Here is a 22,434-nt window from a genome sequence, read left to right as displayed (position 1 = left end):
GATCCAGCTTTATTAATTTCGCTCCACAGATGATTTTTGTTGCGAATGTAATCGACTTTATAACTCGGCTTTATTAGAGAAATTTCGTTATACTTTTTTGCAGAAAACGCCGTTGCTTTAAATACATAATTGAATAAAAATTTGTATATTATATGTCATTGAATAACCTTTATCTGATTGACTGAATAACATTATTAATTATTAAAAATATTAAATATGAAGAATTATATTTTTGATGTAATCTAAACTCGCGCTCGAGCATCTACTAATTTATCGTGTGAACGAATTAAGAACTTCGTTCGCGAGCTAGGAAGAGACCGCGGAAATTGGCATGGAGCCAGTAGGAACTTTGCACTCCCACGTTCTCGATCACACAATGTACGACTATTTCAATAATCCTTATTATGCGAAACGAAGCTAAAATTGAAGTAAGATTCTTTCATTTCCGTTTGCATTGTACGTCAAAATTTTCAAATAAAATTTTATGTGAATTTAATGGTGGCAAAATAAACATTTTTCAAAATCAACGATAAAATAAAAATTTTTGAATGAAGATATTATTTAGAATGAAGACAATGATAATTTTATTTATGCATTCTCTTTGAACAAATTGTATTTTCTTGCTCAATTAGAACGCACCCAAATAGACTCCACTTCATGTTTGCCGAAGAAATATGAAGCATTTTGGAGATTTCACATAGGTTTATTTGCGTTATTAGTTAGCACTGTTAGAGACTATTTAGGCAACTCTAAAAATGAAGCTCTTGTTGAATACGTTGTAATGCATGATAATTAATAGTTCTATTCTCATATATTATGAAGTTTACAATACAAATATCTTTTATTGTAATATCGTGTGTGTGTAATATTATTATGTATTAATAAATTTTCTTATATCATAAATATGTTACAATATATGGAGTACAACAAATCGAATTAAGATATAAAAAACATAAATGATGCAATACGCAATTGATATATATGAAAAGAAAATATTAGATATACATAAAATTGCTTGTATAAAAATATATCTAAAGGTTTTTGTATAAAGATGTATAAAATATAAGAAGTAATAAACACTGCAAATGGAGATTAAATAAAAAAATACTCAATAATATTATTTCAATGTTATGAGATAAGTACTAGATTTATCATGATGAGTATTAAAAGAATGTGTTCCTTAATTTCCGAATTTGCAATATATTAATCAAATAATCTTTTAGAACATACATAAATTGCGTTATTTTTCATCACGCGCCCGTATGTTCGATACACAGACCTATCGTTCTGGCAAATCACTAGAAATGCCAACCGTGCTGGCGCTTAAATAACTCCGTAATTGATGACCGTTGTAATTAGCGAAAGGGCGACGAGTCTCGTCTCGCAGCGAAACGTTTTCGTACGCTTATATATGTGCGAAACTGCTCTCGTCACGCTAGTAACTCTTGACAAATCTTATCGTTGAACTACACGTCGCGTTTGCTAAACACTGCTTGTACAATTTACGGCTTCTACGATGACCGGTTTGAAGTTGCAAAATAAAAAAGGCTGGTTTTCGAGCGTCGTATTGATAAAATGCGTCCGGAATCGCAGTAATCTCATTGCAAATCGAGAGCAACGTAGACCTGATAATTTGCATAACACGAATCTGTCCGCCCGGTTGCTTATTTGTACTTATCTATGCGCTTACAAGAAGGATTCTTATCTGTATATTTGCAAAATTATCCAGAAGCAGGATGTACGTGTGTTGCGACATTCTTCGATAATTATAATCTCGTTCGCGCGACATTTCTGATCTGACTTATCACGTTAGACATCGATAGCGTTAATGCCATGTATGTATTCTTTTGCTTTATCTTATTCGAGTGATTGAAATATTAGTAGATACGTACAAAATATACAGGCATTTCAATTAAATCCACACATAAACATAATATACGTGCTATAAATAATAATTTACATCCATTTCATGTTCTTGCGACAGCATGACATACTGCGTTAGCTCTTCCAATTTACGTATTATAGAAGTTTAGATCAGATTATTTTACGAATTTTATTTTTTGTATATTATTTTCACTCAGTGTAATACTCCAATTTTTTAAAATGTATATTACGTTACGAAATTTCCGCGACTATTATTTCTTGCATATAAAAGAGATCGTTATTGCGTGAGCGAAGATGTCAAATTTGTTGCATCTGACTTTAGTTTGCTCATATTAGCGGTTTCGTTGCATGTCTTCGTGATTAGAGGGCGGATATTCATTGGTAGAAGTCAATAAATCCAAGTGATGGCACGTCAGAGCTCTGACCGGCAACCAAGAAGCTCGCTGTTGAGCAAGTAATGGCCGTGGAATCGTCGTTTCCGTTTATAGAGATACCGGCTGTGACTGTCTAGCAACCACGCGCGCATATAAGCGGTGGAAAGCGGAGAAAGAAGTGGAGAAGAGGCCCGGTGCGATGCAGCTGCGGCTGCGGCTGCAGGACAATGCGCTCGATACGTTTCTGTATATTGATGCCAGCTTAAGGATACCATAATCTCGATTGTCAATAGAATAAGTATACGTATATAAACGAACATCTTTCGCATGAAACTTGAGTCTGTAGGGAATTTTTAGATAAAGTCTAGAAACTTGGTCCAGATTGGTTTTTAGCTCTCTTTAGATCTGAAATCAATATCTTAAAGAATATTTGATTATACATTTTTAAAAACTTCAACTACAGAGAAGCGAGTCATTTGAACCGGAAGCGAATTTTTTACAATTTATACGATTGATACTATGAGGTTTTAAATTATAAAAAGATTTTGAATCTTTCTTCATTTTTTTCAGTTGTAAAATAAAGTTTCTTGCAATCTATTCTTCAAATAGGACGCTAAGGTATAGTTGAGAATTACTGAGCATACATTAAAATTTTTTATTTTTAAATTTTAACATTCTGATTTTTACAGAATTTATCAGCAATTTTACAGCAATTTTTAAATACTTTAAGAATAAATTAAAAGTTCAATAAAAATGTGATTCTTTTCGATAGATATATATTTTTTCTGACTTCTATATAAATAAAAAAAAGCAACAAAAGATAAAGAAGGGTAGCAGTACTTCGACGTAGGTAAGATAATTTCAAGGGGAACTAATGCGTTCTGGCGAAAAGGATCTCGCGTATTGCGGTCCAGACTTCCACGAAGGCCGAAAGGCGAAAAGTCCTGTTCCAAGCTTTATGATTGGTCTGTTACATGTATCAGTAAATTCTCCAAGCAAGTATCTAAACTTTCATCTCTTATAATTCCTATTGAATTCATGGTTTGCGTGAAACGGCATGAAAAGGAGAACACATGTTCCAAACGAAGAAAGACCTTTCGTGACCTCTTTCTGTCGAATAACTTATCCACAATATGTTTCTTGGAACATATGTTATTTCAAAATCGAATTATTTCCATTTTCTGTATTGAACAAGTAATTTATACTTTTGGCTCTTATTATAAGTTCAACTATACTTGCGCGATTTTATATTCAATCGCTATTAACGTTTGTCGACTTAAAAGCTTCATATAATTAACGAAGTAACAGATTAGATGCACAAATACTATTTCAATGATGGCATCAACGATCGTGCTTTCTCGATAAGGAAATTATTGCTGCGTTCTGTCGACTTTCGCGACAAAAAATGATCTAACGGACTCTAATGACCACTGGACAGAGCATGTCATATTGTAAGCTGCGATCGTTCGTCGCTTTTACATTGCAGTCTCATCGATATGCGAAAGAACCTAGAGGAACTGGTCCCTTTAAGGTAACTTGCGTCTCCTTACGCTGGCCGACTATAAACATTTTTCTTAACTGTGCGTCCTTTATGGTGAGCTCACGCATTGGTAGCACGCATATCCTCATTACTCCGAAAGGACCTTTGTTATTTTCTTACGGCACAAGACAAATTACAGCGCGTTTATAAAACGAGTTTATTCATTTTTGAGTTTAACACGTGCCATGTTCACATAGTACGGTTTTATCATTCGATAAATATAACTCATTTACCCTAAAATTGCCATATTCTTTGTGAAATAGTGTTGGGAATACTAATCTACAAAATAATGTACAGTAATTGAAAAAACTATCAGCAATTTTGAGTGAATAATATCTTAATTTACAAGTGTATAATTTTACAAGTTATACAATTTATATAGATAATATTTTTTAAACTATATGATATAATAATAATATAATAATATAATATTTTTTATATAATTTTTTATGCATTGAAGAAATTACGATAACTCTGTTAATTGATAGAAATTTTATTTCAATTAAGTTTATTATGTCTGAAAAAAAATTTTCAAACCAAGAAAATCGTATAATATATAGGAAAAAAAGTAAACAAAATTTGTTCTGAAAAATAGCGAAATTCTTGAGAGAAGAATTTGCTTAAATCAAGTAGAATTAGATGTAATGCATAAAATCATGCAATTTTCTCGTGTAATCGATTTACCGTTTGAAATTATTGTACCTATTAATTTATGATAAAGAGAGAAAATATCAATCCTTTAATCGTAATTTTTGAATCCTGTTTCAGCTGCACATCAAAATACGTGGGCGAATACTGTCAACATTTGAACCCATGTTATACGGGGTCGCGTTGTCAAAACGGCGGCTCATGCAGGGTACGCGAGGGCATTGGGGGTGGTACACCATCCTTCACATGTTCGTGTCCAGTCGGTTTTACTGCCAGCCTCTGCGAAATTCCTATCGAGAATGCCTGTGACTCTTCGCCCTGCCTCAACGGTGCTACGTGCAATCTTAAATCGTTGCACGAATATGTGTGCACGTGCAGCATCGGATTCACAGGTCAGTAAAGTTCATATTTTTATATTTGCGACCAGAAATTACTATAATTTCGAATAAATTTGGGTTTATAGTCATGCGCGAATAATTTCTACTTTTATTCTACTTTTATTGGGCGAATAATAAGGTTTATTGATTTGCGATTAAAATTTTGTTTATTAAGATTTGCTGCAAAATTAGCGTAAAATTAATGTCAATGATTAAGCGTACCGATAAAATGATCAAAACTAACTCGATACGGTTGTCAAAGGTGTTAAAGGAAAGCTATGCGGATTCTTAAAGGGGAATAATTGCGTAAGTCCGACAATGAATAAATCGTGCGTTAGTCATCGAATACTTAAATATGCTTATCGATTCGTGTGGGTTGAATAGCAAGGTTAATAGATAGACGTGACGATAACGTGTTGCAATTAACCAGTTCGCATTGTGCTGCGCGTCATAAAGTAACGTCGAGACTAAGCAATAACTGTAAATTTGCATTAAACTATTGAAAGATACTCTATATGTACTATAAGTGTGTGCGCTTATAGTTTTATGTAGTTATGTGCGTCCAATATTAGATGACAGACTTAATTTGCATCAATTTTTTAAATATATAAGTTATCTTGATTATTTGATATATCCGTTATATCGAGTTATTTTAATTTCAATATGAAATTTATGTACATTATAGAAGTCGATGTTGAGATACGTTTATCTTTCTCACAATTATTATTCAAGATAAAATACTAAAACACGTGCTAGTATGCTTGACGAATAAATAAATTTAGAAATATGTAAACTTTCAAAAGAAAAGCAATGAAAAGAGGTAATAAAAGAAAGAAAAGATATAAGTTTAAGTATGCATTTATAGGATAATTGGCGAAGAATCATGCCGGTACCTTTGGACGAGTGGTGCTCAGTTTCATTGTATTTTTAATGAAATCTGAATGATTTTTGGAGAGGCAGTTTACAATTTTAAGATAATTGCTTGTTTTATATATTACTATTATTTATTTTTGTTGATATAGCACATGTTAATAATTTTTTTTTTTTAATTAAGTATTGAGTTATGTAAATTTTATTTAAAATATTCTTATTTATAAAGTTTGTAGAATATAAGTTATATATAAATACATATATATATATATAAATCTCGTTAAACTTGTGATTTTGATATACGAAATATATGACCTTTAATGAATGAACAGAGAAGAGAAAAATTTCTAAAATATATTTGAGTCATAAATAATGAGCACCGCTAAAGTTATAGCCGTTACACGGCGCAGATCGCAGAAGCAAGACATCTTGACCACAAGAGAACAAGTAGCGACTCTGGTAATTAGTTCCACTAATCAATAAGCCCGAGAAGTAAAGGGAAAGAGAGATACGCTTACCTTAGATGCATGCTCCGCTATCCGGGATTAACCGCCATCTTAAGAGATATCTCTACTTGCGGACCGAATGCTAGTCGGCAAGAAATACCGAGTTAATTTATTCTTATCTTCGCTGGGATCTTCGTCTACAAAATTTTATTTTAACGTTTTTGCGCTCTAACCTTAGAGGTTCCAAGAATTTTACGATAATCTATCGAGTAAATGTTCAAGCTCTCGAAAATATGTAGGTTTTCAAGTCTTTTGATCATGTTTTGAATATTAAAATAGTAAATGTAATTTTTTTATACGTATGTAAATAAAACTCTTGTCATTTTAATAAATTTTAATGAAATAACTGTGATTTTTTAGCTCATGATATTTAATAATGCTCATATGAAACTGATTAAATGATAAAATTCTTTAGATTAATTTCAATACATTTATTTTAAGTTTTTACTTAACTAGTATACTGATTGTATGAAACTATAATATAATATTCTCATTTTCTGTGTTATTATGATCAATACTGTTATTCTACCATATATATTTCAACGTTCAATTTTTTGAAGTTTCCAACATAATAAATGCATGTAGAAATTATTCGAAAACGTTAAAAGTTAAAACGAGGAACCTAAAATGCTTATTAAATACTTTTATAATAATTTTTAAAAAAATTTTCTTAAATTCATATATTTAATAACAGAAAAACTATTAGAAAATTTTTTATTTTTACTTGTTCTGACTTCTACCTGGATAACACATGTTACAATTTTATATCGTATTCTTAATGTAAAACAAAGTTTTTAATTCTTGTTATCATTTTTTTTTATAATTTAACTTGCTACTTTTGGAATAAATGATCTATGGAGAGACGGAGGTTAGCCACTTGGCTAAACAACAAAGAGACAAATTTCAACAACTCCCAACCAGACAGTAGGGATATGCTCATCTTCAGTCTCACATAGAATTTAATTTCAACATTGTCGCAATACTTTGTCAAGACATCTACGAAAAGTATCTACGAATTTGCTGCAGATGGTTTGAAAAATACCAAAACGTGTGTGTCCAAGTAAGGTGATACCGATAAAATCATATTGTACACCTTTATTCATATTATGTAAATATTATTTGATATTTATATTGTATTGCGCACCAATTTCCGCGCTGTGTTGGTGCTCTCATTGCCCGATATACTCTATTATAGTTTTTAATTTCGAGAGCCCGATTAATACTTAAATTTGACATTTTTATTTTTAATTTTATTGTTTTAATTTAATATTTTCGTATCTAAGAGTTAGAATTTTGTTAAAGTAAAATCCGTTTGAGAAGATATAAAATAAGATGAAGTCACTTAAAAAATAAGTGAACGTATGAGGAGGCTCGTAGTTTTAAATTGAATCACGATTTGAGTTCTCAATATGACATTGCAAACCGTGTGACTTTTCGATTATACTTAACGAGAATGTGCATCGGTGCAAGATGTTGGACAACATCATTCCTTTTTTTTTTTTTTTTTTTTTTCAGGTGACCATTGCGAGCGACAGGATTACTGCGCCTCGTCGCCTTGTCGAAACGGGGCCGAGTGTCGCTCGCTCGAGGACAGCTACGAGTGCACGTGTGCACCCGGCTTCACGGGTCCAAATTGTGCAGACGACATCGACGAGTGTGAGAGGGATCCGTGCAGACATGGTACCTGCAACAATATTCACGGATCTTACAGGTAAATCGGACGACATGTTTAACGGTTGCTCTGCAACACATTGTACGTATTTTTATCGCGCCTCCGAAATGATCACATGACGTGTGCATTGAGGCAAGCGTTTTGATCGAAATTCAGGGACGTTTTTAAGTCAAGTGTTTTAAAACGGACAGAAGATACTGCATAATTATCGATGGAATGCTACTCTCGAGGTACCCGAGAAACCAGACTTTCTAATTATTTTTTATATATCCTTCTCCTTCTTTTTCTTTTTCACACAATGTCTCTTAAGATAATTTATTCGGCTTGTTAAATATTAACGTCATATTTACTCGGTGAATGCTTAATTATTTTTTATATGAAATATAAGTAAGGCTTAAATTAAAATTCCGTTAAAATGAAGCGTATACCTGAAATTTATTCAAAAATAAAAGGTTACCGATAATACTGACTTGTTTAATACATAATAATCGCCGTTGATGCATTTTAATGATAGAAACGTTGTAAATGTAAGTTCGATAGAAAGAAATAGTTGGCATGAACTATCTGAAATCGCCAGTGCGTATATCGAGGCGAGGCCACAGCTCGGCAGCCAGGAATCTCTCATTTGTCCGGGGTTGCAGCGTGAACGTTCACAGTCACGATCGGTCTGCGAATAATCGATTCTACGAGCAATCGGGATCTGCATATGTGAAACCAGAGAGGGTTGTGGATCCATACAAAGATCGATGCGAACGAATAACAGCGGTCGCCGTCGTCACCGACCGGTCTTTTGAAAATATCCGAATGCATCCAAAGACATGCATTTTGACGCAGGTGGAGGAGGACATGCCGGCACGGCGGTGTCATTGGTTGTCTCCTTGTCGTAATTACCAATTGAGCACGGTCGCCGGTACTCGAAATGCGTAACGACGCGAGGCAACGAGAATTCATAGATTCGATTTCATGGTCCATTACTGATTTACTCCTAATTCGGCGTTTCGTTACGTTGAAAATTACCTCCGTTCCGCTCGCGAAGTCTGACATGCAATCATGCTCTGATCGCGAGATGTACGACAATGATGAGGAACGATGTCGATCGAGGAAGTAGATATTGGAGAAAGTTAAACGTTTTTCTTAATACACAATTGTCTCCGAATCATTTTTTGAGAGCCATTGTAGAAGGAATGATCAGAATATTCAACTCGCATATATTTTCACATAACTATTGAGAAGTCTGGTAACGCGAAAGATATAAGTATAACGAAGTGATATTAACAAATTAACTTCTCGGAAACTATTGAGAATGAAAATATAAAAATCAAAAGATGGAAGATCATAAGATTAAAAATTCCACCAAGATTTGCACGAGTTCCTATCGGTAAGGATCGACAGAAAGATATAATAAGTAGAATCTCAGGGTGAGGAGAAGATTTGACGAGAGAAAAAGAGAGTGAAAAGAAAATTCACCATGAAAAAGAAACAAGTTCGTCAAAAAAGCAGATTTAAGTGGGGGACTTAAGACCGTGCGAGAAGACTATAAATCCGCCTCGAAATCCGCTCTTCGTTGAGATCGAGTCGAGATTAATCGAAGCCCGAGTCCGAGCTGACTACACCGGACCAGATAATGTCGCTGGTCCCTACATTATATTGAATTATATCGGTGCAACGTCGGTGCATTGCGTGTATGCGAGAACGTGCGTGTACAAAGACGCTCCCGTCTACTTTAAAGTTGCTTACAGTGAGTGGCGAGAAAAGGCTTTGTCGGCGTATCGACAACATTCGTTCTTTAGCTGGGACTACTCGATATATTCATCTTCATTCGGTCACTGATTTTCAGAGCTGCACAAGTGAAAAGTAACTATTGCAAAATGATCAATGGTAACTACGTTAAACCGGCAAACTCACTTTGTAAAATTAAAATATGCTTGTATCAAATTCAGAAAATATTTTATCAAGTCTGTAATTAGATGTTTGAGTTATAACAATGAACAATTAAATAGAATCTCTCGGAATTTAAATAAAAGAATGATTTTTTAAACATCTTTAAAACTACTGATGTTCTGTTTTATTATATATTTATATACATATTTTTTTTTTATATAAAAGTATGAAGAGTATTTCAAAGACGGATAATAAATTTGAAGTTTTGACATAACAGCGTGATTATAAATATTGCAGTTACGTGTTACTCATGCGATGCATATATACGCTTACGACACATACAGTTTCTCATGAAGATAATTATGAGGGACGAATTAACATAAAGAAGGCCATCGTGGTGTTTTGATCACAAGATATAGTTATCTGCTAAAATTACAGGAGAAACAGCGTGAGATATAGGATAATCAAAGTTCGATTGTCTAAAAAATATTGCAGAGGAGTTAATCATGATGTTACTAATGTTACATTCTTTCTGGGATTTATTAATTCCATGTTTCCTTCTCTCTCTCTCTCTCTCTCTCTCTCTCTCTCTCTCTCTCTCCGTATATTTTGGTAAGCGTTTCGTTTGCTATAATTATTGAAAAAGGTGTAGAAAACGCACCTCCTGGCGTATTCATCCCCATACTCACATTTCACAACGTGATTATAAAAATCATAAAATATATTTTAATGAGTTGTTTTCTCTAGTTTTGCACTTGTAATAGCATTTTCTTTATTATTTTCTGTATTTAATAAAGTAAATACATATCAGAAGTTTGAATCAAATTAAATGTAAAGGAAAGAGAAAATTATTGGAAAGATATATTTAAAAATATCAAGTCTAAAATCTTGGAACGTTGAAGTTGAATAAATATATAAAAAATATATTGTTTTTTCTTCGAAATAATACAGTAATATATTAAATATTTGTAAAATATGAAAAAGAGAAAGGGGAGAATATATCGGTAAGAATTAATGTCAATGCAATAGAGGCTTTAAAATGTACTCATTTGAAGGTGGGACGAGAAGCGGACATTCAGTCGACGCGGGCGCTGTCGATGTTGCACGACGGCGTATGAGCAAGCAGGGTCGCACAGTAACGTTTAATCGGGCCTAATAAAGACTTTGATGTGCATACCTGACCGCCAGGTGGTGTCGGTTGGAAATACTATGGTATTAAATTGTTACGTAGGATCGGTACCCGGATACCGTAATGCCGCCGCCGCCGCGCCGTGACGTGAGGGTGAAGAGCGAGAGGTGGCAGATTGTTTCATAAGCGCGAAATTTCAACGTGAAAATAATTAAACACCGCGACATACGAGTCTGCGAAATCTCGTCAGGCATTATCTGGGCACCGCCGCCGCATTGAACCGAAACACCCGTGAAACGCGGAGAATTTTCCTTCGACCGTGCCATGACAGCGATCGATCTATGGGTATGCAAGAATGCGAGCGTGTGGGTTTTTTTGTTTCGCACGGACGACTGGCTCTTTACTTCTTTCGCGAATTGCATAACCGGTGCATTTCTTCTCTTATTATCCTTCAAGCGTGACGAGCTAAATTTCTGCACTGGAATTCTGTGACGCGACGCGAACAAATAAAGATATTACATATATAGAAAAGCTATTTCCTGCCTCGATCTACGTTTTCTCAGGTCTACTTCGGATGGAATTTTATTCTCCTGGGGAGATTTTATTCTCATTATAGATTAGTATGCGAGGAAAGAAATAAAAATGAAATGTTTCCTTTTATAAAGTAAAAACTAGTTGAAGTCGTAAACTTCTTTATGTATATCTACTGATGAGTATTCTCACTAGTATCCTGTACAGATTAACGTGTCCTAATGATCTTGCCTTTGTCTCGTCCTTCAAATAATAGTGGCAAATTGTTATGTGGTGAAGGAACAAGTGGGTGAGAAAATGGATGGGGGGACGTCTGCGCGTGTGTTCGGGACAGGATGTGATTTATGAAATAATCTCCCTGAAGTAGAATTTAATTGAGCGGAGGCGAGGCAAAACGAAGACCAGTGGTGTTCCTTAACCCCGGGATGGATTAACGGCGGATCTTGATCAAGCGCGGCCTCCGCAGCAATTTTGGGACCTGCAACGGGTTACGAATTGACCCCGAGGGGTCAAATTCCTCGGAGCTCCTAGCTGAAGCTCGCACCTGGCCTTTTCGCGAAAGACGTCAGGAGTATTTCATGTCGATGCCTCATCTTACGCTGCAAACACAATTATGATGTTTAAAATTATTCTACTTAATTATTTTCATTTTTGCATGCATTTGTCGTATCATTTCTATATCTTTATAAAAAATTATTTCCATTACTTAACTTGATTTGTAAGAATTAGTCTGTTTCTAAAGATCTAAGCAGAAAAATGTAAGTTGAACCTAAAAGTTTAGTCCACACACACACACACACACTGTCACGTTGCATTTTGCGGTATTCGCTGGTATTCTTTGTTTTTAACTAAGATTATTTAGTTACTAGTTAGGCACATTCAAAATGTTTTGTTACTTTTACGAAGAATAAAGAAATAAAATTTATAATATTCAAAAATATATATCATAAGGAATTGTCTGAGCTTATAGCTAGATAACGTGCGCTAGTTTAAATAATAATCATGTAATTCAAATAATAAACAATACAAACGTTTCGATCTTTAATATTGGTCCTCTTCAGTCAAGTTATATAATATAAAATAAAAATTAGATCAGTCTTACATACTATTCTTCTTAACAATTTAAAAAATGATTGATTATCCTTCGTATGTTCTTTACAATTTGCAGTTATCTTGTTATCTTGTAGATCAGTGTGACAGAAACATCAACCGGGAATTTATAATATTGTTCTTATTCAATTTTGTTTATTTTGTTACTATACGTGCTCCTAGTACGAATTACATTTCTGAATTTCCTAAATCGCATTTTATGTATCGCATTCTATCTCATCCATGGAATGGAAATCTAGACGAGAAATCACGCCCGGATCATGTAGCCGGTTGCGAAGCAGGAGTCGTTTCCTTGGAACTCGGATGACAACGTGGAAAAAAAAATAAGGATCTTGAGCGATTTGAAGAACCCGTTTCTCTGATAGTAGCCGATAACTACGTGACCAGCATGGTGACGACGGACATTTTCGAATTTCGCCACGTAACACGTCGCTCTCGGTCGGGTCGTTAAACCGCACGGTACTATGAAGACCTGTCCACATGATGAAAGGGCACAAAATATTGTAGAAGGTTGATGTGTGCCGTACATTATTACTATTCTCATCTCGCGGAGACAATGACTCCGCCTTGTCGCAATCTAAACATTATACTATGATTTTCTGGCGTTATATGCCTAGTGTCAGTTTTAAATAATAAACAGGAAGAAGTTACTCCTGAGTGGCAACATTCGTTATTTTAAAGAAATGAAAATATTACTGTGAGAACAAGGGTATTAATAATGATTAATTTCAAATTTTTTTAACAATTTTCGTCAAACAGAACGAAAATAGATGACGATGATTCGGAATCGCGTTATTTTCGTTAAAAAAAATACTATTTTTGGGGGGTTATTTGATTGAAGCCTTTTAAATTGTGGGATACTAATTTATGTCACGAAATTTTTAGATTGTTTATAAACTATACGTAAACTAAGATAATGTAAATTCTATTTTTAATAAGCAATTATTTGTGTCCAAAAGGAAAAAAGGAATGTCCAAAGGATTAAGAAATTTTATGAAAAGAACGGATATAATTGCGCAAATTGAAATGGAAAATTTTACAATGTTACACGCATAGCATGTGTGATCTCGCGAAAAATCGTATCTCTCAAGAAGGGCGTATCTCGAGATATCGTTTAGCGTGACGGGCGTCATCCTCGGTACTCATTTTAATCGGAACTCGTGGCGAACGGACGTGTCGGATTAGTTCGCGTAACGTTCATACGCGCAAAATATTGCATCGGCTTAGAACATGGGATCATGTATCTCGAGATAAGTTTTAAGTTTATATCCTGTTTACCATAAACAGTTATTAGCTAATTAATGAAACATTGCGACGTTATCGATACATATTTTTAATGTACATTAAATATAAGTTATATCATTGAAATAAATTTTGGAGAAAAAATTCTGTTAAATTTTGAAAAAGTTTTGTTAATAAATTATTTAAATATTTAACATATGTTTCGATTTCTCGAGCAAAATTAGAAGTAAGGTAACTTATTTATTAATTTAATATTGTTATTCGTATTTTATAGAGAAAATGAAGACGTTCGTGGATTTATATTTTTTATCTTAGCTAGATTTTTTATTGGAAAAACGATTTAATTTCGTTACGCGCAGAATAAATTTGTGGATTAAAAAATTTTACTCGTACGAAATAGTGCCAAGTTAAATATAGTCTTAGATATAAAGTAGGAATATGATATCGCTTACTATTTGTTAACTTAAAACGCGCCTCGTTGACATTTCGCAGATTATCATTTGAAATACTATCATTTGATATAGATTTTTTTGTTGATAGTATAGTAATTTTACTCTACACACATGTATAATAGAAAAATATTCGTGAACCGAGTCATACATTAATGAACGTATACATTAAATTTATGAAAAGAACATTAAATTTCATGTACATGTACACAAATATACTTTTCAGTTATAAATACATTAAATTTAATGTAATGTCATGAAATTAAGTTCAAATTGTGTAACTTAAAAGTATATTAAATTTCATGAAATTTTTAACAGTGTATAGCTATAATATAATTAAATATAAATTTCAAATCCGATTGTGAGATTAGAAGTTTAAGTTATATTGAATAATATTTTTAATTATATTTTTAATTATATAATTTTCGTATCATTTGTATAGCGAACTATCAAAATCGTCTTTCGTGTCTTAAAGTTGTTTAACTTCAGCTTATCTTTGTGCGAAGAGCGATTCCGCACTGTCGTATATGCGAGCGTATATGTCTCGTAGTCTTGGCGATGGAATGATCGGGATTAAGATTAAAAGTGATCATCATGCGACTTTGTGTAGTCTTGAACGTAAACGCGATTGCGTTTCTACGTCGAAACGGATTACAGTCAGCAATGAACACGTTATTTTCAGCGCATGCATCCTCCCGCGTCGTGCATACTGCGAGCCGTGCGACAAGTTAAAAGAATCTCGTAGATCTGGTCGGTGATCTTACAGAGATAGCGTTTCCAGCGGTCGCGATGCATCTTTGGCGGTTTCGCGGAGAAAGAAGAATGCGCCGAATGCAACAAAGATGCGAGTCATCCCATCGCCAGAAATAATTAGGAGAATTCTTAGCAAACCTCATCTATCACCCGCTAGCTGTTTCGAGAAGTTGTCGACAAACCTTTCCGCATACGCTCAGCCGCAAATATTAAACCGGTATTATTCCATTAAGTCTAGTTTTCGACTGACAAGAATTGTTATTTATATTCTTCTTTATACCGATTTTTTAATATAGAGATTATTCTCATCTATCGATGGCATGGAGTTACTGCAATTATGAATACTGAAGAGAATTATTTTTCTTTTCGATAATCTCGTGAAAATTACAATCTTAAATAATCTTATAAAAAATTTAGATCAATCAATGATTTTTACGCCTTATTAATATGTATCACGTAATCGAGGATAAGTTCCACATATTGTAGAAGCGGATCGAATGATTAGCCATAATAACATCGTCAGCCGAGTGTGTCGAGCAGGTGAGATCAAACTCCCAAGGGCGAATTCTTTTCGCCCTCCTTGAAGTTCTAATGATATATTCGCAACTATAATCATTTGCCACTCCATGTATATTCATGGATGACGAGGAAATTCAAGATTATCAAGATGGAAATTATCATAAATATTTTTTCTAGTTCAAAGTCAAAGTTTTATTTTCTTGATTTTTAGTTGGACTAATTTTTTATTTACAATAAAATTTTACTTCATAAAAAGAAAAACATTCATTTCATTATGTTAATATTTCAAATCGATCATGATATTTTTTACTTATTTTTAATTTCTTCTCTTTTTCCTTAATATGATAAAATTTGCCTTAATTTGTTATATACAAAAATAAAACATACAAAGCGTATATTTGTTCTCTTTTTGTTAAACGGTAACACGTGAGTCGATTGGAGAAATTGGTTTGAACATTATACCATAATAACACTCTCGATCATACAATTATATAGTGAGATTATCGTCGAGGCGATAATTATTGCTGCGGCAAGCCGACCATTATCGCTATGGTATATCGATCGTGCGTCGCGACTATTTATAACGTAAACAGAATATCGTAGGTGAACTCGATAATCATTCGATCAAGTTCTTCGAAGCTCGCAAGGTCCATCAGACTATTCCAATCGACGATCTATGTCGACTTCCACATCGAGTGTGTGAAAACGGAAGCGCGCACGCGTCACCTCAATGGAAAATGCAAATTGCACGTAACGACGCGATGGGATATAATAGCGAGACGTTTGCGCAAGAAGTAAAAGTATCTCGTGATACGTATGTGCATGGACTGCAGAACAGTCACTTGGCGTCTTGTCATGCGGCATACTGGTGGCTGGTAATGCATGTTCATCAAGACATACGTGTGAGTTTGATTACGTGTGAATGAGATTGCAGCGTGAAGATATCTCAATTCTACCGGGAAACAATTCTTGCACTGTAATTCTTACTACCTATCTATAATTTATCCATTCACTGTATGTATTTATTGATATTTATTTTACAATCATCATACACGTAATATTTGTCTGAAGGATAGTACAGTTTCTTAATCAAGGAAGAAAATTTCATGTAATTATAGTAAAATCACAAACATGTCATTTTACGAAAAGAAATTGATCATTATATTTTCTAATTTGAAATTAATCTTTATTTTTTTTTCACGAAAATTATTAAATTTATATCAAAATAATCATAAAATATTATGTAATACATATAGATATTAAATTCTTGGAAAACCTTTCTTAAACTGTCACTCTTTTATAGTATTATTAAATAATTGCACGCGAAAACGAAATTTTATTTTGTCCTCATAATATCAATGTTGGCAAGGTAACGAAATGATTATCGAGTTCGATCAATTCAGACAATTAGAATAGTGGGAAAACAGCTGTGTTATACTTTTTATTTTTGCGACGTGTCCATTTACGTTACTTGACTGGACATACGATACGCTCGACGCGGAATTAACGTTCAAGCGCGCGATTAATCGACGCAAATTGAGGATTCACGGTAAGCCGAAAAACCGCGCTATTGCATTGATCCGCGACGAGGTCTTGACTTTGCTGTTTTGTGCACCAGTTCTTATAACATTCTGCAGCAATTTGTCGAAAGGTATTAAATGCGGAAGGTGTTAATAGCAACAATGCGATACGGTAATCGCTAACACTTGCGAATTCCAGGTTTAAATCCAGACTGAAGTAATATTTTTCGCAATAAAATGATTATTAATATTCTTATAAAGATGCTTATTAGCAAATCAAAAATTATTAAATTGCTTGTCAACTTCATAAATGATATTACTACTCTGATTCTACTCATGGATGTGTTTCAAGACCGAAAAAGATTTTGGTGCGCAGTTTGCAGAATCGGATATATATATATAAATTCACACAGAAATATTTAAATACTAAGATTCGCTTTGATCGAATACAGGAATTTTCTTATTTAATTAGACTTATTCTCATCGATGTTCAAATTCGTATCATATTACTTGTGGATAAAGTTAAATAAAAAGTTTTGACCAAAGAGAGGTGCATATATAAACGTATAATAGATACAATAATAGACGTGCTGTAAATACAGTTGCCAGTAATTCGATTTACGTAAAACCTCATTGCGGCGTTAGTACATTAAGTGCGAGCATTATTATGTAATCAACTGGATTGTATGGGTTTAAATTCAGCTCATGCGGAATTCATTTGTGCACGAGTTTGCACGCATCACGAGAATTCGCGCGAGAACGAAAAGGCATTCTTCTTCGTGTAACCGCGACGGCTAGTCATTTCCCTGTGAATTTCATCGACATTCACGAACATTTATGTAACATTTATAATAGGGAACCGTACTTTCCGTTATATTTCGCCGTGAATAACGTGCAATCTTCAACTGGAACAAACCTCGATTTGTTTATCATGAAGAAGATTTACTGTGAATCGTGATAACAAGTTCGACCATTTCAGAAACTAAGCCGCAATTATTCATGTGTTTATGGTTGCTGTCAAAACTTGTTCACTTAAGTTGTACAATGGAGAAAGCGAAAGCGTTACATAAATCATCGAGATACATATATTGCGTACTTATGAAAAGTATTAGTAACAGTAACACAGTAACGAGTAGGACTAATCAGTTCTTATATGTCTGAACCTAGTCAAAAAGTCACCTAAATCTAAAGAGAGTTTCCCTGTGACTCCCGCTAAGTCAGAAACGGATTACCAAATTTTCCGTATATATAGAGTGTAGGATTTGAACTCACGAATCCTGACAGAAATCATAAGGAAACAAGTGTCTACGCGATATTGTAATTCACGCGAAGCCATAATCAAACATCGTACCAGTGACTAAAGAAAAAGGAAGGACATTATTAACCAAACGGCACTTAATATTCCATTGGAGGATCTTTTCATTGTGAAATTTGATGACGTCGTAAAGATGATCGGAAACGAGCCGGTCGGAGGATGCACTCGGTCTTCATTCTTCTCTCCTTCCCTTTTCTTTGCTGAACATCACGATGAGCGTGGTCGCTCTCGCGAATCCAATCTTCCCTCCACGCTTCAATTTGACGTCAATTAAATCGGCAGCGCAGACCGGTATCAATTTTCAGTGCGGCTAATGACAAAACGTCGTGACGGCGACCACTGCAGCAACCGGCAACAGACAGATCGTAAGGCTCGTGAGTGCGAGATCCCAACAATTTTCGCCGACGGACTTTCGATTAATCCCGGACCCTCCCATCCCCTCTCTCATCCCTCTTTTTTTTTTCTTCATCCGTTTGCTGTTCGCAGCGTTGAAAAAGAACACGCATTAAGGGACCCCCACGAAAAAGCGACTTTTTGTCGCGATGCACGAGCTGTCGTAAGTTTCTACGGGAGCCGACTCTTGAAAAATGGCCATGAATTGATCTTCTTTCGTTCCCTCCGACATGTTCCCTCTTCCTTCGTAGAAGACGATTTCGTTTCTGCTGTGATGCTCCTTCGCGTGCAGTTGCTCCCCTTCTGCGCTTTAGTCATTTTAAAGCTCGCGACAGAGCGAAATAACCGGCCGTCAAAGCGAATGGCGAAATTATGCCGCCGGCCAATCGTATCCACTGCACTGTCCTACCTGTATAAAAAGCGACTGCGCTGCATAAGTATACATCGCAGAAACTAGATTGGAGAGAATCGTCCCGAATAAAGGAACCTGTCTCGAAGAAAAGATACAGAGTGCAGCTAGGGATATTAAGCTCTTCACGATTTAAAATATACAGGAGAATTATATACAAATAACTCATCAATCCGACTGCCTAAGTGAAAAAAGTTGACGAAGACCTGATGGTAATTTGGTTTTTCCTTTGCCATTATCTCCGAGTCGTCTTCATCTCGATTCATTAATTTACCGATATATTTTTGTCACGCATACATACTTATGCTTTTTATTATAGATTTTGATCAGAAATGAAATGACTTTATTTCGTTAATCGATCTACTAAGATTAAGATGTCGATACAATAATTCTCAAAAAATAAAATGTTACAATAATTAAATGTTTTGCTTCAACTAAACTAAATTATTTTATTGCCTTAATCAAGAATTTGTTCGCCCATATCCACACAAGAGATAATTGATTCAATTAAATGGGTTTCTCAGTATAGGCTTTCTACATAAGTCATTACTTAAACTTTAATATTAAGCCGTAAAAAATTGATCAATCATAGTCGATTATTCTTTTTACATTCGACTGATTGATTCATTTTTTTATGGCTTAAGATTTAAAGCTCAAGTAACAGCTTATTGTAGACAGCCTATTAAATTTAAGAAGCGATTATATAAATACTGGCTTCATGTATGGATGGTTCCGATTATTTCAAAATTTCGGAAATATAAACTTACATTTACACTGCACACGTATTTCATTAATAAACATGCCCAGATAACCAAGCGTGATGTAGCATATTATGCAAACTAATGCATTGCATATGTTGTTATATATTTGCTATACATTTGCTGTCATCAAGATAGGACACATTATAAATTCAACAATATAACTGCTTATATATACGTAATCAGTTATCGAAATTTCTAGAGCAAACTCTGCGAGCAATAGTGGCATATTATGTTGTCGGCAACATGACAACAATATGTTAACAACGAATAATTAATCGTTTCATTTTGTGCTCGTTGCTAACAAAATGCCGACAATATGACAACACAAGTTGTTGTCGAGGATATTCATGCTGACATATTGCCATCAATTTGCCATCGTAAGAATTCGAATTCCATTGAGTTCAACGCGATAGATATAATGCTGTTTCACCTTGTCCTGAGTTTGTCAAATTAGTTGCTGCAATATGTCAGTAAACACACTGTATTTAGGACTGGGTGTGCAAATGACGTATAGAGAAATATTTACGCGCTAATTAGCTCATGAAGTTGTCTCATAAGATTATAAATATTACGATGAATATCGTGATCACTCTCTAAAGGTTATAGTTGGCAACCTAAAATAACTATAATTATAATTTTATAACCATAAAATAGTTGAAAAAACCATAAAAATGATTCAACTGACTATAATTTTATAGTTATATTTGGGGACAACTATAAAAAATATGGTTATAACAACTATAATTATAGTCATTTTAGGTTGCCAACTATATACTATAGTCACTCGAATCATTTTTATGGCAATTTCAACTATTTTATGGTTATAACAACTATAATTATAGTCATTTTAGGTTGCCAACTATATACATTTGTTGGTAGAACTATATACATAATTACTATTATTATAGCAGTAATAATCATAATTATAGTGATATGTAATTATAGTTACAAATACCAAACATTTTTCTCTCAGTGTATCATTTTTACTTTATCGCAAATTTATTTAAGTTTCTTCGTGACCGCGCCATCAATGATGGACTTTTATTTTGATTATGTACCGCGTGAGATGTTTATACTTGTCGATTAGACTTTATCGTGGTGATACGTTCGGTTTCCATCGATTATCTCCTCCATTAAGTCTGCATGATCGTGAGCCGGAGAGCTCCTCGCGCCGACATAAACGCGCTGCGCGTCGGGACTAGGTCTGATCCTAGACGCTGAGGTCTTAATTGGCGCAGGCATCGCAACGCTTATCGCATGACTAATTAATTAGGATGACCGGACAATAATTAATTGCGGAAGAAAAATTCGGCGTGACTCAGGGACACGGTACTTCCTACCTCAGTTCGTTGTACGATAATATAATTAAAACTTTTATAACGGTGGAAATTTTTAGTATCATAAAAAACGAAGAAGAGCAGTTAATTTTCGACATTTTTATTGCGAATAAATGAAATACGCAATGAATGTATCGCTGATCAGAATCGAGAGATTCTCGGAGAAAAATTCTTCAAATTCACCTTCCGAATTATTGTGGCGAAATAAGGCGTGTGTTCCCGGGTAAACAACTCCAGCGACCCGCATTGTTCATTCTTGCGAGTAATCTCGTTTCCCGTGATGCGAGCGTGGAACGAATCGAAACATTCTCACTGGACCATTGAGCTCGCCGCCAGCGTCGCGTCCCAACCGCGCAAGAGGGATAATCTACGTGCGATCGAGCAGCCTCTCGAAAATCGAATGTATCGGAAATTATTCGCGGTCGGTCACGCGGAATAATGGATTAGGCGAGGGAGAGCCGTCAGTACTGTAACGTGTGCAAGTCGGATCAGGTCTGCAGGATACTGGGGAGGGAGGGGAAGAGAGAGAGAGAGAGAGAGAGAGAGTCGTCATCGATCTGTCAGTCGAGTATATCCTGCGGGGAACGAAAGATGTCCCTTTGCTCTTGTCTTGGAAAGCATGCCTCGCGGCGCAACGTTTTGCCCGCAGATCTTTCTATTTGAGTGTTCTGTACAATGTCGGTAAACAAGCGAAAATTAAACTTTAAGAGTTTAAAATTAATCACCTTTGTGACAATAAATGTGCCTATTCCCTAGAGAGTAGCATAAATTATTGGCGCAATATTGGGAAACGAATGTACAGCCAATATTAAAACATTGGATAACCAATATTGGTCCAATATTGTAAAGTAGACGCCTAGTCATATCTAGCCAATATTGGTTCAACAATATTGGACCAATATTGGGGATTCAATTTTTACCCGATGTTTTACATTGGCTATACATGGTTTTACAATATTCGCTAATATTCCTGAAAGAATGTATAATCAATATTAGAAATAATTGAGTGAAAATTCACTTACCTACGGGATTCGAACCCGGGACCTTTGGACTATGAGTCTTCTGCGTTATGTGCTGCACCATTTTTTCGATTAATAAATGTGTTACTTAATTGTACATATATGATATAAACAATCTATCCACAATATATATCCAATAATAAAGACAAATAAATAAATTAATAATAAATAAATAACAAATAAAGACAATATTAG

The 22,434-nt window shown here is 34.6% G+C and overlaps 1 protein-coding gene across 1 annotated transcript in view; it reads left to right on the top strand.

Annotated features, from left to right (window-relative positions):
* Positions 1 to 22,434, top strand: part of N (neurogenic locus Notch protein) — a 297,648-nt gene that overhangs the window by 112,292 nt on the left and 162,922 nt on the right. Inside the window, exons 3-4 of the mRNA XM_018510747.1 lie at positions 4,567 to 4,838; positions 7,715 to 7,910. Coding sequence (XP_018366249.1) covers positions 4,567 to 4,838; positions 7,715 to 7,910 — 468 coding nt within the window. The remainder of the gene's footprint in view (positions 1 to 4,566; positions 4,839 to 7,714; positions 7,911 to 22,434) is intronic.

This window comes from Trachymyrmex cornetzi, unplaced genomic scaffold (assembly GCF_001594075.2).
Source record: "Trachymyrmex cornetzi isolate Tcor2-1 unplaced genomic scaffold, Tcor1.1 scaffold35, whole genome shotgun sequence".
NCBI lineage: Eukaryota > Metazoa > Arthropoda > Insecta > Hymenoptera > Formicidae > Trachymyrmex > Trachymyrmex cornetzi.
Note: the sequence above shows the minus strand (reverse complement) of the source record. Positions and strands in the feature narration are given on the sequence as shown.